Raw genomic sequence first — 17,447 nt, 5'->3', positions numbered from 1 at the left:
CAGGTTTTTTTTTGGGGAAAACTGTTTGAAAATAATCATTATTCTATTTGGTGACTCTAGTGGCACAGAAAATACACTTCACCTTTAAGGCCAGAAGATCTGAAAAAAGTTCTTAAATGAAGAAAACATATTTTTTAATTGTGTTATAATTTTGAAATGTGTAAACGTTAAACATACACACACACACGCATATATATGTATATATATATATATATATATATATAGTATGTGTGTGTGTGTGTAGTCAAATTATAGAGTTAATATATTGGTAAAGACTCGCAAAATAGCAGAAACTTTGTGTGTGCATTTGTCTTTCAAATGGTGTGAATGGCCATAGGTGTTTTTATGATCAGCTGAAGATCCACTCCCAAAATTCCACATTGGCTGAGGTTATTCAGGACTAGGATCTATGGCGCCGCCACCTAGCAGAGTCACAAGCAAGCTCTCATACAGACACACAGATGCACCCCCACTCCACTCACATTAAATATAATAATCAAGGGAGAAATCTTTTGATCCCCATCTAAATATTGAGGAAGGCAACTCAGCCCCTTTGACATTTTTTCTCTTCCAGGCTATATTTGCTCAGCAGTATTTACCTATGCTGGCATTTCTGCTGTTTGTCAATTTTCCTTATGAGGCTGTCATGTCTGTCGGAATGATGCACAGGCTGACTACACATTTGGCAGGGTAAATGCCTGATATTTGCCTGGACCAAGCACACGTGAAAGGAATGTGTCTCATATCTGTCATGTAAGCACAGAGAACAAATCGATATTCTTCATTAGAATTGGATACTCCATTGCTTTTTTGTTTTGTTTTTTGGCATTTCCACCTTGTATTTTCTGTCAGTCAAGTCACACCAAGAAAAAAACAGAAGGCGCCTTTTTGATGGGCATGCTATTTAAATTGGCATGGAATAATTTTTGAAGTACAATGGCATAAATAAATGATCATGCCAAGATAGTTGTAAAGTTGGGAGTTTTTGTTACATGGATGTCTGCAGTTACAGTGGAAGAACATTTGCATTAAATCAGTACTCCCTTTCATATGAAACCCATTAAATTGACTTTTCTGGTGAATGTACAAGGTCTGTTGTTCACAAGTTTTTTCGTCATCTTACATCTGTTACAACTGTACTATTCACACATCAGAACCAAAATATCTCAGTCATGTCATTTGCATTCTGTCCTTGCTTTTCTTTTTTTTTTTTGCAATGGTCATGCATTTTCAGAAATCTTAACCTTAGCATTTTTAGTTTACTGAAGTGGCTTTTGGTCCTGTGTATACCTCATTCCAGATGGAGGCTAGATATTTTATCATAAGTAATGGAATCACTTACTGCTCATGTAAACTGTCAAAAAAATTTTGTTCACACACAGCATCAAAACTGAGCTTTTCCAGTAACGCAAAACTTCTCACTCTGAGAAATTGCCAGAGCTAATTTTACAGGTATTTCCCAACAAGTCTTGTTCACACCTTACCTCTAAATGGAAATAATGGTGTTGATGATTGAGAAAAGGCTGTATGTGTGAAAGAACCTGACATCTTTGTCTCAGAGGACTGAGGGGATGCATTCATATAAGCAAGTTAATCTGCATGACCCACTTGAACAGGTTACACACAAACATTCAGAGCATTCTTCTTTTTAAGCAGCAGTTGTGTGATATTTTGAGAAAATTATTCAGAAAGGAAATGAAAGAGAAATGGACTGAAATATCATCCCTATCCACTATTTGACAACTATAGTGGTACTATAGTGGTGTGTTTGTGGCAGTGGTTCATAATAGAGAGTTATTCCCTATCAGCCTTTTGTCTCTATCTTTGATAGGCCACAACTGCTGTTCTAACCCTCACAAGCATGCTATATTAAATCAATACATAATATTACCAAGGTCAAAATGCAACTTGTGATCAGCTACATGTGTTTCCCCTACCCCCATTAACACAGACACATCCATCTTCTGATGACAAAATTATTTCTTTCTAGAGGCTTCTCTCACACAGCATGTCTTGCTAAAAGACAATGAAGGCACAGATGATAATATTTCATGATGATTTGGATTTAAAGGGGAATAATGGTAAATATTTAAGAGACTAGAGTTCTAGTGGTTTACGCTGAGACTGTGTGGTACAAAAAAACATGAACTCTATGGACATTCCGCAAAGTCACAATAAAATAAAATGATACTGGTTAGACTGGAAAAACTTTACTCTGTATGTCACAATGCAGACAACAGTGGTGGAATACTGACTCATGCTGCACACTAAGAAGAGAGAGAAAGTGGGAACGAATAAGGGTTGTTTATCAGTGAAAGCTTGCCATCTACTGCTGATAGAGTGCAGACACAACCAAATCAAATGCATCAGATTAAGATTTACTGTGTGGAACACAACAGATGGACAGAGAGTGTCTCAAGATATATTTCTTACAAATACAAATATTTACAAAGAACTATATCAAGATTCAGGAGTAAAACTTTAATATATCTATATCTATATATAGATATCACAATATGACATTTCCTTTCCTGTGTACAAATGTATTATTTTTTTCAAAATATCTCATCTTTTCTTTTTTGTAAATATGAGAAAACAGTCCATTTCACAAGACTACCAGGTATTCAATGGACAGTTGACAGACAGCACATCATCAATAAACATTTTGAACTTTCAAACACATTTGAAGGAGATGGGACATCACTTCTATTTCACATCTTGATCACTGTCCGAATACTGAAAGAGAGAGAGACTTATTAGGTATATACTGTAGATCTGAAGTGTAGTACTGTGATCTTTCATCATAACATTGAACATATAAATTGATGAATAATTGCATAACAATTAATTTTGCATTTCATGTGTTTTCAGGCATATTGTAAAATACATTGCTTCAGAAGATTATTAGGCACCATAATCTATTTCTTTTTTCAACTGATATTTGTGATATAAGTACATACCAACAGAATAGTTTTAAGCGTATAACAGATGCAATGCTTTCTTATTTTATCAGCACAATATAAATCATGATTGTATTCATTAGTAGATGCATAGAACTGACCTTTTCCCAGTGATCATGAGATCAAATGCCTCATTAACGTGATCTAGACTCAGTCTGTGTGTCACAAACTCATCCAGTAGAAGCTGTCCGCTCATATAGTCGAGCACCAACTTGGACACTCCCTCTGCACTCTTCCATCCTTTCCATCAGAAAAGAAGAACAGGGTAGTAACTTTTATTTTTGCAGATGTTATCCATCCAAACAGCTGAACAAATAGTATACTCATTATGGTGAAATTTGATCAAACATGATCGAACAGGACTGTAAATTCATATGCTAACTAATTATATAATAAATTGACAACAATGACAATCCTTACCACCAAAATAGGAGCCTTTTAGAGTTTTCCCCAGCAGGATATCCTCAGCGACCAGAGTAAGTTCCCCTACTTGAGTCCAGCCCACCATCACACAGACTCCCCCTGCAGGACTGCATGCTTCCACAGCAGCCCGCTGATCAGAAGACAGGACACTGTATTAGTTCAATTATCCATAGGCATACAAATCCACATCAATAATTTTCTCCTTTGACTACAAGATAACTTGACATGCTTACAACATGTGCTACTAACCCAAAGGTGTGTGGACACCTCCTTGTAATTGTGGTCTTTGGTTATTTCAGCTACAAACATTCTAACAGTTTCATAAAATCAAGCATACAACAATGCAATCTATATGTTTTGATATCAAATGTTCTAGATATACATACAATGTATACATACAATACGAGTGTGGTGTTCAGGTATCTGTATACTTTTAGAATGTAGTGTATGAAACATCTTTAGAAAATGTGTTTTGTATGCTAATATGCTTCAAGACACTTGCTTTTGCACATGTAGTGCCCAAACATACTTCATGCAAGTATGAAATGCAGACGCAAGCCCTTCACCAATGCATGGTCAACATGTGGCCCTGTTGTACATACATTACATCAGGGGTTCTCAACCTTTTGCAAGCTGGGCCCCCCCAAAGCTGGTTCATTGCAGTTGGGGCCCCAGTGCCCCCCGCCCCGCCCCATGCTTTATTGTTGTTATTATTATTATTATTATTGGCAGTAGCACCAGACTTCTAATGTGAGCTTGCAGGCATTATTATTATTATTATTATGAGTAGTAGTAGGCCTATCATCATTACTAGGCTATTGCTATATAATTATATGAGGTTATATGCTTTATTGTTCTTATTATTATTATTATTATTATTATCATCATCATCAGTAGGCCTATCATCATTACTAGGCTATTGCTATAATTGGGAATTGGCACCAGACCTCTGATATTAATTTATGCTTTATTATTGTTATTATTACTAGGCCTAATAGTAGGCATCATCTGCATTTTTACAGAAGCTTGCTGGTAGGTGATGTTAATGTGAGACCTGAGCCTGCTTTGCCTTGCAAAGATCCTCAATTCTTGGCTCAATGTTTGATAAACATAGCCTCAAATCATCCTCGATTTGTGCATGATTGCGGTATTTCGTTTTGAGTGCAGTCATTTTTGAGAATCCTGCCTCACACAAATATGTCGACGCGAAAGGAAGGAGAATCTTCAAGGCGACGTCACAGAGTTCAGGGTATTCCTGCATCAATGCTGCCCAGAATGACGAAAGAGGGCAGGAGCTAAAGAGTTCCTTCAGTCTACTGTCACTCTTCAGCTCAATAAGCTGTTCCTGCATATCAATTGATAGCTCGTTTGCTGTGCACACAAACGGATCTCGAACCCACGCAAAAGAGCGATAATCCTCTTTAAAGTACGTCGCAAATTGTTTTCTCATTGCTGACAGGTGCTCAGACGCTGATTGAAATAGGGAGGAGAAATCGTGTGACGTGCCTGCATCAGTGATAAAGTCTGCAAGGCTGGGGAACATGTCGCAGTTCCCTCGACTGATGCGGCCATGCCAGAGGTCTAGTTTTTTTGTGAAGGCGTGCACTTTGTCTGCAAGGAGCAAAATATGAGTTTCGCGGCCTTGCAAAGACAGGTTGAGGCCATTCAAGCGGTCAAATATATCGACCAAATAGGACAGAGACGCAAGCCACATAGTGTCATCCAGATGCTTCGCCAGATCTGATTTGATTTCTGTCAAAAACCACTTCACCTCCTCTCGCAGCTCATACAACCGCTGTAACACCCGCCCCCTGGAGAGCCAGCGAACTTCAGTGTGCAGAAGCAGCTGTTCGTGCCCTGACCCCATCTCCTGGCAGAGGACCCCAAACAAACGAGAGTTTAGCGGCCGTGATTTGATGAGATTTATTATTTTCATGGATTGGTTCAGCACGGAGTCAAAGAGAACCGGCATTTTTTTAGCAGCTAGAGCTTCGCGATGGACCATGCAATGTGTCCATTTCACAAGTGGAGCTACTTGCTGAACGCGAGCAGCTAGGCCACGCTCTAGCCCCGTCATTCGTGCTTTCGAGTCTCCAAACACCACAAAAGTCTCCAAAAACACCAGTAAAAGTCGCTGGATTTGTCGCTTTTGACAAAAAAAAAAGCCGCCAGGAGGATGATTTGTTTGTGTTATAATCAGTGCTTGAAGTGGGGGGAAAAGGTGGCGGCACTCTCTTTGCATTGGCAAATCATGACATTTTTACAGTGAAAAACAAAACTTGGAGATATTGCTGTTACAACAATGTATTGTTATTTATTTAGCATAGCGCATCTCACAGCAATACTCAATCGTGTTCTGAATGATTCAGTGTTGTGAACGAATCGGTTGAGTCAAAGATTCAATGACCCATTCACAAACATCTGTCTCATTCTTGATGAATCGGCCGTTTGAACGAATCGTTTGAATGAACGACTCAATGACTCGCTTAATGAAACCGCTTATTCTTATCACCTGCATTTGCGCTCACTATCGACAAACCAATCAAATTTGTTCAAAACTTTTTTTTTAAAATCAGTCCAAACACATTTTAATTTTTATTCAGGAGTTATGTATATACAAAACTATAACTGTTTATGACAGTAGTTTAGTGATAAAAAAAATGTGCCCAAAAAAATTTTTTTCCAGTTTTTTTTCCCTTCCATCGTAGCCTACTCGGTCATTAAAGTTGTTGATTGAAAAAATAATATTTGCTGTAGAGCCCCTTGCGGCAATGCTTAGAATACAGTGCATACTTGCATTAGGTAATGAAATGCGCTCTGACACATTTCACAATGCAACGACATGTGAAATCGAACTTGAGTAGCAAGATGCATTTGCGTACTTCCTGTATGTATGTTACTGAGCACACTGGTCATTTAAACTTACCATTACACCCACATTCCCCACACACTCAAGAGCATAGTCAACACCACCATTCGTCAGCTCCCTCAGCACCTCCTGAATAGGTTTACTGTGGTCTTTAGGGTTCAAAAACTCAGTTGCTCCAAATGTCTTGGCGATCTCAAACTTATTTGGGTTGATGTCAATGGCAATGATTCTGGTGGCACCAGCAGCCTTGCATCCCATGACAGCTGCCAGCCCGACAGCTCCCAAACCAAACACTGCACAGGTAGAGCCAGCTTCTACCTGGAAAAAGAACATTAAATGTCAAACAGTCTGATGCACTGCAAGACAGTGTTTTGTGGCATATAGCAATAGAAATCCCTCACAAACACACACTTTTCCTGTGTTCAATGCTGCCCCATATCCTGTAGATACTCCACAGCCCAGCAGACAGACTTTGTCCAGTGGAGCATCTGGGTGAATCTTTGTGACATTGTCCTCAGGCACAACAGTGAATTCAGTGAATGTGCTGATACCAATAAACTGATAAACCTGCTGATTCTTACAGGTGATCCTGCTAGTGCCATCTGCAAGAAGACACTGCTGAGTTTGTTCCCTGAGAACCAGGGAAGAGGAAATTGAGAAATTATCAGAAGGCATAATGAACAGAACACCATGACAAATTTGGATGATTTATTATTTCAAGAAAATATATAATTGCAGGAAAATCACATAAACATCAACAACAACAATATTAACATACCACGTTTTTGTGCAGAGGTTTGTCTTTGGGCTCAGGCAACGCTGACATTGTCCACACTGTGCCAACACCAGAGGAATAACTTTATCTCCTGCAGACACATGGTACTGCATGGTAATGCATTTCAATTGCTGTATATACTGTTAATATATATTAACATTAGTATCAATATATTATTATAATTATTATTATATTATTATAATAATAATTATTATTATTATTAGGGCTGTCAATCGATTACAATTTTTAATCGAATAAATTACATGGTGTCCCGGTTAATTAATCGCGATTAATCGCATATACAAATATTTGCTGAGAAAACCCCTCATATAATAATAATTCAATATATAAAGATTATAAATATTTATATCAATATATAATTATACATAGCTATCTTTAAATATTAAAAAATTAATATATATAAAAATATTCAGATAATTAAAATGTATTACATTCTTGTGGCAGACGAGTTAATCATTGATAATATAATACAAAAAGCGACTTTAGAATACAATGTATTGTTTACTACCATATTATTGATCATAAGACAATCATTATTCACAGCAATCCGTTTCACAAGTGAATTTGTCAATTAGTTGGAGATTTATTATGAGGGCTTGTTTAAGAGCCTGTCAATCTACACCTGCATCAGCCATGCTTGTGTCGCGTCTCGGGTGCATTGCGTCATAAACATAAAATGTTTAGGTCACTGTATCAAGTTAAATATAGTTTAATACTCAATCTTTAAACACATCTTGAGATCTCATAGTTCGCATTTGCACTCTTTCAAGTGTTTTGAAAGCAAGATCGTAAAGCACGTTTGTGTTGTTCTGCCTACTAAAGTGTTTTCTTCACTCTATAAACTGTGCATTGCTCATACAGCTGAAATTTCACTTACTGCCCTCTGGAGTAAACAGGAGGCACTACAAGCTTGCATTTCTCAGTAATCTTCCTTATTATGGTCCGGGGGCATTGCGATTAATTACAATAATATATATATATATATATATACAGTTGAATTGAGAAGTTGACATACACCTTAGCCAAATACATTTAAACTCCTGATTTAATTCCTGACATTTAATAATAGGAAACATTCCCTGTATAAGGTCAGTTAGGATTACTACTTTATTTTAAGAATGTGAAATGTCAGAATAATAGTAGAGAGAATTATTTCTTTCAGCTTTTATTTCTTTCATCATCATCAAGCTTCTCACAATAAGTTGCTGGAATTTTGTCACATTCCTCCAGACTGGAGTGTAACTGTGTAACTGATTAAAGTTTGTAGACCTCCTTGTTCACACATGTTTTTCAGTTCTGCACAAATTTTCTATCGGATAGAGGTCAGGGCTTTGTGATGGTCACTCCAATACCTTGAATTTGTTGTCCTTAAGCCATTTTGCCACAACCTTGGAGGTATGTCCAAGGCATTGTCCATTTGGAAGACCAATTTGCGACGAGCTTTAATTAACTGGCTGATGTCTTGAGATGGTGCTTCAGTATAACCACATAATTTTTCTTCTTCATGATGCCATCTATTTTGTGAAGTGCACCAGTCCCTCCTGCAGCCAAGAACCCCAACAACATCATGCTGCCACCCCCATGCTTCACGGTTGGGATGGTGTTCTTCGGCTTGCAAGCCTCACCCTTTTTCTTCCAAATATAATGATGGTCATTATGGCCAAACAGTTCAATTTTTGTTCCCTCAGACAAGAGGTCATTTCTCCAAAAAGTAAGATATCTGTCCCCATGTGCACTTGAAGTCTGGCTTTTTATGGCGGATTTGGGGCAGTGGCTTCTTTCAGATTATGTCAATATAGGACTTGGTTTACTATGGATATAGATATTGTCTACCTGTTTCCTCCAGCATCTTCACAAGGTCATTTGATGTTGTTCAGAGATTGATTTACACTTTTTGCACCAAACTACATTCATCACTAGGAGACAAAATGCATCTCCTTCCTGAGCTGCTTGTTCCCATGGTGTTTATACTTGCATACTATTAGTTGTACAGATGAATGTGGTACCTTCAGGTGTTTGGAAATTGCTCCCAAGGATTAACCATACTTGTGGAGGTCCAACATGTTTTTTTCTAAGGTCTTGGCTGATTTCATTTGATTTTCCCATGATGTCAAGCAAAGAGGCAATGATAGGTGCCTTAAAATAAATCCACAGGTACACCTCCAATACAGTACACCTCCTATCAGAATCTAATTGGCTAAAGGCTTGAGATAATTTTCTGGAATCTTCAAAGCTGCTTAAAGGCACAGTTAACCAGTTAAGTGTATGTAAACTTCTTAGCCACTGGAATTGTGATATAGTCAATTAAAAGTGATACAATCTGTCTGCAAACAATTGTTGGCACAATTACTCATGTCATGCACAAAGTAGATGACTTGCCAAAACTATAGTTTGCTATATACACTCACCTAAAGGATTATTAGGAACACCTGTTCAATTTCTCATTAATGCAATTATCTAATCAACCAATCACATGGCAGTTGCTTCAATGCATTTAGGGGTGTGGTCCTGGTCAAGACAATCTCCTGAACTCCAAACTGAATGTCAGAATGGGAAAGAAAGGTGATTTAAGCAATTTTGAGCGTGGCATGGTTGTTGGTGCCAGACGGGTATTTCACAATCTGCTCAGTTACTGGGATTTTCACGCACAACCATTTCTAGGGTTTACAAAGAATGGTGTGAAAAGGGAAAAACATCCAGTATGCGGCAGTCCTGTGGGCGAAAATGCCTTGTTGATGCTAGAGGTCAGAGGAGAATGGGCCGACTGATTCAAGCTGATAGAAGAGCAACTTTGCCTGAAATAACCACTCGTTACAACCGAGGTATGCAGCAAAGCATTTGTGAAGCCACAACACGCACAAACTTGAGGCGGATGGGCTACAACAGCAGAAGACCCCACCGGGTACCACTCATCTCCACTACAAATAGGAAAAAGAGTAATGGTGTGGGGGATGTTTTCTTGGCACACTTTAGGCCCCTTAGTGCCAATTGGGCATCGTTTAAATGCCACGGCCTACCTGAGCATTGTCTCTGACCATGTCCATCCCTTTATGGCCACCATGTACCCATCCTCTGATGGCTACTTCCAGCAGGATAATGCACCATGTCACAAAGCTCGAATCATTTCAAATTGGTTTCTTGAACATGACAATGAGTTCACTGTACTAAAATGGCCCCCACAGTCACCAGATCTCAACCCAATAGAGCATCACTGGGATGTGGTGGAACGGGAGCTTCGTGCCCTGGATGTGCATCCCACAAATCTCCATTAACTGCAAGATGCTATCCTATCAATATGGGCCAACATTTCTAAAGAATGCTTTCAGCACCTTGTTGAATCAATGCCACGTAGAATTAAGGCAGTTCTGAAGGCGAAAGGGGGTCAAACACAGTATTAGTACGGTGTTCCTAATAATCCTTTAGGTGAGTGTATATATACACACACACACCTGTGTACATTTGTCTGACAACTACATTCATGTATAGATATCTGAAATCCTGTTAAACTGTAAACACTTCATAACTCGTTAGTAGCAATATTAGTGAAAACATTATTGTGGTTTACCTTTGGCCAGCTTTGTGACACCTGGTCCAACACTCTCCACCACTCCAGCACCCTCGTGTCCCAAGACCAAAGGAAAGGGCTGAGGATTCATACCTTTACCAACCTCATACAGCATAGTCCAGTCAGTATGGCACACTCCAGATGCTACTATCTGACATGAGTAAGTTAAAAATCATTGTTCAGTGACATATATACTGCTTGGTCCTTAATACAAAAGCACAGTAAAATATTAAAACTAATTGGAAACTCCTAATCAGTGTGTTGGGAGTTTTAAGCCACACACATTACTGAAAGATACAGTATTTCAATTAAAGATCATATATACACTATCCTATCTTTTCATTATACATTTTAAGTAATATTAAAATTTACAGTTCATGGATGCTGATTAGTCACTATAGAATCTGATGCAAAACAGCTGTTCATAATATCACTGTGCAGCACCAATAGCTGATCTTTAATTTTGCTGACATTCTGTCATGTCAGTTATCTTCAATAAGAAGAGTGCACATAGTGAAATTGCTACATAAAAAATTACACCGTTTGGAAAAAATTAAAGAGACTGCCAAATTACAAATAAAATATTGTCATTTAGAGCATTTATTTGCAGAAATGTATGCCTTGCTGAAGCACCCCCAGATCATCACCGATCCTCCACCAAATTTCACTGTTGGATCATTGATGTTCTGGGGGTGTTTCAGCAAGGCTGGAATCTGGCAGAATCGTCTTTGTGAAGGATGCATGAAACAAGCAACGTACAAGGTTATCCTGGAAGAAAACTTGCTTCCTTCTGCTCTGACAGTATACTCTGAGGGTTGATTTTTCCTCTGCAGGACAATGCTCAATGCCACACAGCCAGGTCAATCAAGGTGTGGATGGAGGACCACCAAAGCCAAGCTGCTTGAATTTTTGCACCAGGAGTGGCATAAAGTCACCCAACAGCAATGTGAAAGATTGGTAAAGAGCATGCCAAAAAGCTGTGATTGAAAATCATTGTTATTCCACCAAATATTGATTTCTGAACACTTACCATACATTAGTATTGTGTTGTTTAAAATGAATCCAGAGAAGCTGGATCTTATATGCTATTATTCTCACCACAATTGAGTTACCCTAGACTTTGTCATTTCGAAACAGTCTTGCCATTCTCGGTTGACCTCTATCATCAACAAGGCATTTCCATCCACAGAACTGCCACTTGGAGTAAATTCTAGAGACTGTTGTGTGTGAAAATCACAAGAGCTCAGCAGTTACAGAAATACTCAAACCAGTCTGTCTTGAACCAACAATCATCATGCTATAATCTAAATAGCCAATCGTGTGGCAGCAGTGCAGTGCATACAATCATGCAGATATGGGTCAGGGGAAAAAATGTATCTCAGTGATTTGGACCGTGGCATGATTGTTGGCGCCAGATGGGCTGGATTGAGTATTTCTGTAACTGCTGATCTTCTGGGATTTTCACGCAAAACAGTCTCTACAATTTACAAAAACAAAAAACATTCAGTGAGACAAAGTCTATGGTAACTCAGGTAACTGCTCTGTACAATTGTGGTGAGAAGAATAGCATCTCAGAATGCTATTCAGAGATGCAGGTTGGGACTGTTTTGGTGGCACAAGGGGGACCTACACAATATTAGGCAGGTGGCTTTAATGTTATGGCTGATCGGTGTATATATATATATATATATATATATATATATATATATATATATATATATATATATATATATATATACTGTATATATACACTGGTGGCCAAAATTTGGAATAATATACAGATTTTACTCTTATGGAAAGAAATTGGTACTTTTATTCACCACTGGCATTCAGCTGATCACAATGTGTAGTCAGGTCATTAATAATGTGAAAAATTAATATTACAATTTGAAAAAAATTTAAAATGTCAGAACTTCTTAAACTACTTCAAAGATAATCCTCTACGTACAGCAATGACAGCTTTGCAGATCCTTGACATTCTAGCTGTCAGTTTGTCCAGATACTCAGGTGATATTTCACCCCACGCTTCCTGTAGCACTTGCCATAGATATGCCTGTCTTGTCAAGCACTTCTCAGGTACCTTACAGTCTAGTTGATCCCACAAAAACTCAATGGGGTTAAGATCCATAACACGTTTTTCCAATTATCTGTTGTCCAATGTCTGTTTCTTTGCTAATAATAACCTTTTCTTTTTGTTTTCCTGTTTCAAAAAAGGCTTTTTAATTCTTCCCATAAGCCTGCACCCCTGAGTCTTCTCTTTACTGTTGCACATGAAACTGGTGTTGAACAGGTATAATTCAATGAAGCTGTCACTGAGGACATGTGAGGTGTCTATTTCTCAAACTAGAGACTCTGATGTACTTATCCTCTTGTTTAGTTGTACATCTGTCCTTCCACATGTCTTTCTGTCCTTGTTAGATGAAGTTGTCCTTTGTTTTTCAAGACTGTAGTGTACACCTTTGTATAAAATCTTCTTTTTTGGCAATTTCATTGTATAGCTTTAATTCCTCAAAACAATTATTAATTTTCAGAAGGCATAAGTAGTTTCTTTTTTGCCATTTTTGACCTAATATTGACCTTAAGACATGCTAATCTATTGCATACTGTGGCAACAGTATATATATATATATATATATATATATATATATATATATATATATATATATATATATACTTGTGTATAACTTAATCAAATGTCAAATGCAATATCACATGCTTATGACTGCCATGTCCAATGCAATGAGTTAGCTGGTGATAAACCACAAACACTGGACAAATGCATCAGTAGAAATGAAATTTCATGTATCGTTTGATGGATAAATAGATTTGGTGGATACTAAGAGAGAATGCTACCATTCTAATAGCATGATGCTTCCTGCACCAATAGTACATTTGTGTGGAGATGGAATGACATTGAAGTTAACCCTGTGTTTGCAAATATGTGGAAACAATTTAGGGAAGGACATTTGTCTTTTCTGTTTTTAGCATGGCAATGGCCACATAATGAGGTCCATACAGACTTAAAAACTTTATTTGAGGAAGAATCTGACCGGCCTGCTCAGAGCACTGACCCTGTCAAACATCTTTGGTATTTAATGTAACTTCTACTTTGAGCCAGACCTAGAAATATGTCTATTAACTTTCTGCAAGTATACATATAGACTTTAAATATCTGTGTATACATTATACATTGCCTTACAAGGCCACTTTGTAGTTGACCTACCTTAATGCGTACTTCATGGGCTTTAGGTGGTGCAACCTCCACTTCTTCAATGGAAACTGGTTTTCCTGGTTCCCAAGCCACTGCTGCCTTGCACTTGATCACCTTAGAGGAGAAACGATGACATCTTAATGTGTCACATTCTAAATAATAATAATAATCTTTCTTTGATGACTACATCCTAGTCTTTTCTTTCACTTATGTCCTTACCTTGCCCTCAGTATCCATGGAAAACACACTTTTAATAGAGTGAATCTTTCCACTGTTGTCCTCTATAGACAGCCTCCTGGTGTTGCAAAGACAAAATATTTCATTACAATTATGCTGGATGGGAAATAAGATGCATTCTTCTCAGCAGTAACATTTTTATTTATAATTGCATGAAATGCAAACTATTTTAAATAATTGTATTCCTTAGATGAATTTCTCAATCTTTTCCTGAACTCCAGTTCTGACAGCTATATTTACAGCACTTTACCATATTATTACTACTACAGCTTTTACAATTCTGCACACATATATATATATATATATATATATATATATATATATATATATATATATATATATATATATTAGGGCTGTCGATTTAACGCGTTAATAACGTGTGATTAATTTGACAAAAAATTATGCGTTAACAAAATGAACGCAATTAATCGCAATGCTTTCCTGAGAAATTCTTGAGAAATGCAAGCTTGTAGTACCACCTGTTTACTCCAGAGGGCAGTAAGTGAAATTTCAGCTGTGTGAGCAACACACAGTTTATTACAACGAACAAAAACATTAACAACCTTTCAGCCAGCGCAAAACACAAACACGCGTTACGTTCTTGTGTTCAAAACACTTGAAGGAGAGCAAATGAGAACAAAGAAATCTCAAGATGTGTTTAAAGATTGAGTATTAAACTATATTTAACTTGATACATTGACCTAAACATTTTATGTTTATGACGCAACACACCCGAGACGCGACACAAGCATGTCTGACGCAGGTCGTATGGTCTTTACCTCACAAATATTTAATTACCAAAGAGGTTAAGAAGGTGTCCTTTAAACTGTTACACTGTTTTTACCCAGTCAATCTTTATTTAAGAAACATGCTCCCTGAAATAGATCCACTTTGCTCCTTCTGTAATGCTGAAGCTGAATCTGCCCCTCACCTTTTTTTGGGAATGTGACCACGCTGTAGTATTTTGGAGAAAATGTTGTTTGTTTGTACGTACCTCTATTTTAAATAGTTTTTCTTTGCTTTATTAAGACGTTTTATTTGGTTTTCAAAGTTTTGATAACTTAAGTTAATATTTTCTGATTAATCTGTTTATTTTTCTTGCCAAGTTTTTTATACATAAGTGTAAATTTATATCTACAAAGCCCCTATTTGCATTTTTTTGTAAAGACTTGAAATATTATTTAAATACTCTTTGTACCTCCAACAACTCCAAAGCATTGAAAATCATTGCACTATGTAATGAATATAATGTATTGGCATTATTGTAAAATATATCTGTAGTATTGTGTATGCATACCCCTGGCTTGTTTCTAAAAAAAAAGAAACGTATGGATTGCTGTGAACTGTATGCCAATGATTGTCTTATGATCAATAATGTGATAGTAAACAATACATTGTATTCTAAAGCTGCTTTTTGAATGGTTGACTATGACTAATTCTTCTGCCACAAGAATGTAATACATTTTAATTATCTGAATATTTGTGAATTTTTTATAAATATATATATATATAATTTTTTAATATTTAAAGATATCTATGTATAATTATTTCATCGTTATATATTGAATTATATTTATATGAGGGGCTTTCTCTGCAAATATTTGTATATGCGATTAATCGGGACACCATGTAATTAATTTGATAACAAAATGTAATCGATTGACAGCCATAATATATATATATATATATATACACATTTAAATAACAACACCCTTATGTACAAACATCCTATAATATTATTTTGACCCTGGAACCATATTTGATCCAAGAACATACAGCATGAATAATTTTTAAATGGTAAAGCAAAAGTGGTGGAGAATGGATCAGGAAAAGAGGATCATTAAAAAAACATTAATTAAAAGGCATAATAGTATCTATAATAGTAGAAATAAACAGTTATTTATATTCAATTGATCTTTTTGTATTGTATTTTTATATTGATATGGAATATTTTGTAAAGGATATGAAGGCTCGCCTTTTTGAAAATAATGCACTGTTTTATTTTAGTAGATAAGGATTACAACAAAATATACCAGGGTCAGAAATAAAAGTGGCACTAGGGCACTATATTGGGGTATAAATCAGCCTCAGTGATATATTCTTCCATTTAATTGGTCAAATCTGATATATTTCATGTTGTATTCTAGGCCGAAAACATTAGTGGTAATAACAATAAATGTATAAAATGTAAGTATTTTACATTTTATATATATCATTAGAAACACACACACACACACACACACACACACACACACACACACACACACACATACATACATACATATATATATATATGCAAATGTTTCCTTTAATGGAAAACTATTTCAGATACGGTATCAGCTCCTTGTTTTGAGTTATTTATTACTGTGATAATAAAGCATAACAAGAAAACATACTCCGCTATTTTACGCTTTCCTTATATGGAGCTGCCCCGTGAACGCGCAAATTGATTGACAAGCACAACGTGCTTAAAAGTCTTCTGTTCTGATTGGCCGCGGTCACATTTTTGTTTTCCTTGTGCTGTAAGCAGCAGATACTTAAGTTAGTGACGTCTGTCAGGAAATAGGGGCATTTTCTGCGTGCCATTCCATAAAGAAAAATAGCCGTGCTGCACTACGTGTGGAATTATAACATGTAGGCTATGATAAAGTTGTACACTGATGCATAGCTACTAAACACATTATGTTCAAGGTACTCAAATTTTACATTACAGAGCCTCAAAATACTATCTTTCGTCTCTCAACAGTAGAATCAATGCTCCAAATATTATTTTTAAGCACCTGAAACTGCGGTTAACATACGTTTAATTTAAAAGTGCAAGTTAAAATTGAAGCAAAATGTAAAACACTGCACCCGTTTTGATGATTCTGTTACTTTATCCAAAAACAGTTCAAGTTAAAAGCAGATACATTTAGAGCGTGGCCCTAAAATCTTAACAAACTTAGCATTTTTCACCCCATTTAAAGCAGCTATATGACAGCATGCAAATATTGTAGATATTGTAGAGGTTACTTTGTTCATACATAATGTTCGTATGGTATTAATAACTTACACTCGGAGCTGTTTTATCGCGGCTCAGCAGGACCTGTTGGTACTGCTAGTGTACTTTGTGCCACTGAACATATGCTAGTCTATTTGATTGTTGAGAATGTGTATTGCCGTCCAAAGTGCGGTTAACTCTCCACAGCCCTACAATGGCGTCAGAACCGAAACTAGTTTGATCATGATCGCAATCTACAGTAGCCGTTCAGAACTGAACAAACCTTTGTAAAATGTGTTATGTTTGTAATTTTCAGTAGAAATTAACAATTTGGGAAGTCCTTCTCTGATTAAAAAAAAATAATAATAATTACATAATTTGTTATTGACAATAAGTTTAATAAGAT

General features: G+C 36.7%; 1 protein-coding gene across 2 annotated transcripts; it reads right to left on the bottom strand.

Moving 5' to 3' along the window:
- Positions 1-2,203: 2,203 nt before the first annotated feature.
- On the bottom strand, positions 2,204-17,261 carry zgc:77938 (Alcohol dehydrogenase class-3-like). 2 transcript variants are annotated; one of them, XM_052154793.1, is made up of 10 exons: positions 17,114-17,261; positions 14,044-14,119; positions 13,837-13,938; positions 10,614-10,764; positions 7,031-7,118; positions 6,664-6,883; positions 6,310-6,570; positions 3,381-3,513; positions 3,062-3,200; positions 2,204-2,736 (listed from the first exon to the last, which is right to left on the bottom strand). In XM_052154793.1, the coding sequence occupies exons 2-10, from the start codon at positions 14,059-14,061 to the stop codon at positions 2,712-2,714; spliced, it is 1,137 nt and encodes a 378-aa protein (XP_052010753.1). In that variant the 5' UTR covers positions 14,062-14,119; positions 17,114-17,261; the 3' UTR covers positions 2,204-2,711. The 2 variants fall into 2 exon arrangements, with proteins under 2 accessions (XP_052010753.1, XP_052010754.1); XM_052154794.1 differs by lacking the exons at positions 13,837-13,938; positions 14,044-14,119; positions 17,114-17,261 and adding an exon at positions 11,373-12,217.
- Positions 17,262-17,447: the final 186 nt, after the last annotated feature.

This window comes from Xyrauchen texanus, chromosome 23 (genome assembly GCF_025860055.1).
Source record: "Xyrauchen texanus isolate HMW12.3.18 chromosome 23, RBS_HiC_50CHRs, whole genome shotgun sequence".
NCBI classification, from domain to species: Eukaryota; Metazoa; Chordata; class Actinopteri; order Cypriniformes; family Catostomidae; genus Xyrauchen; species Xyrauchen texanus.
Note: the sequence above shows the minus strand (reverse complement) of the source record. Positions and strands in the feature narration are given on the sequence as shown.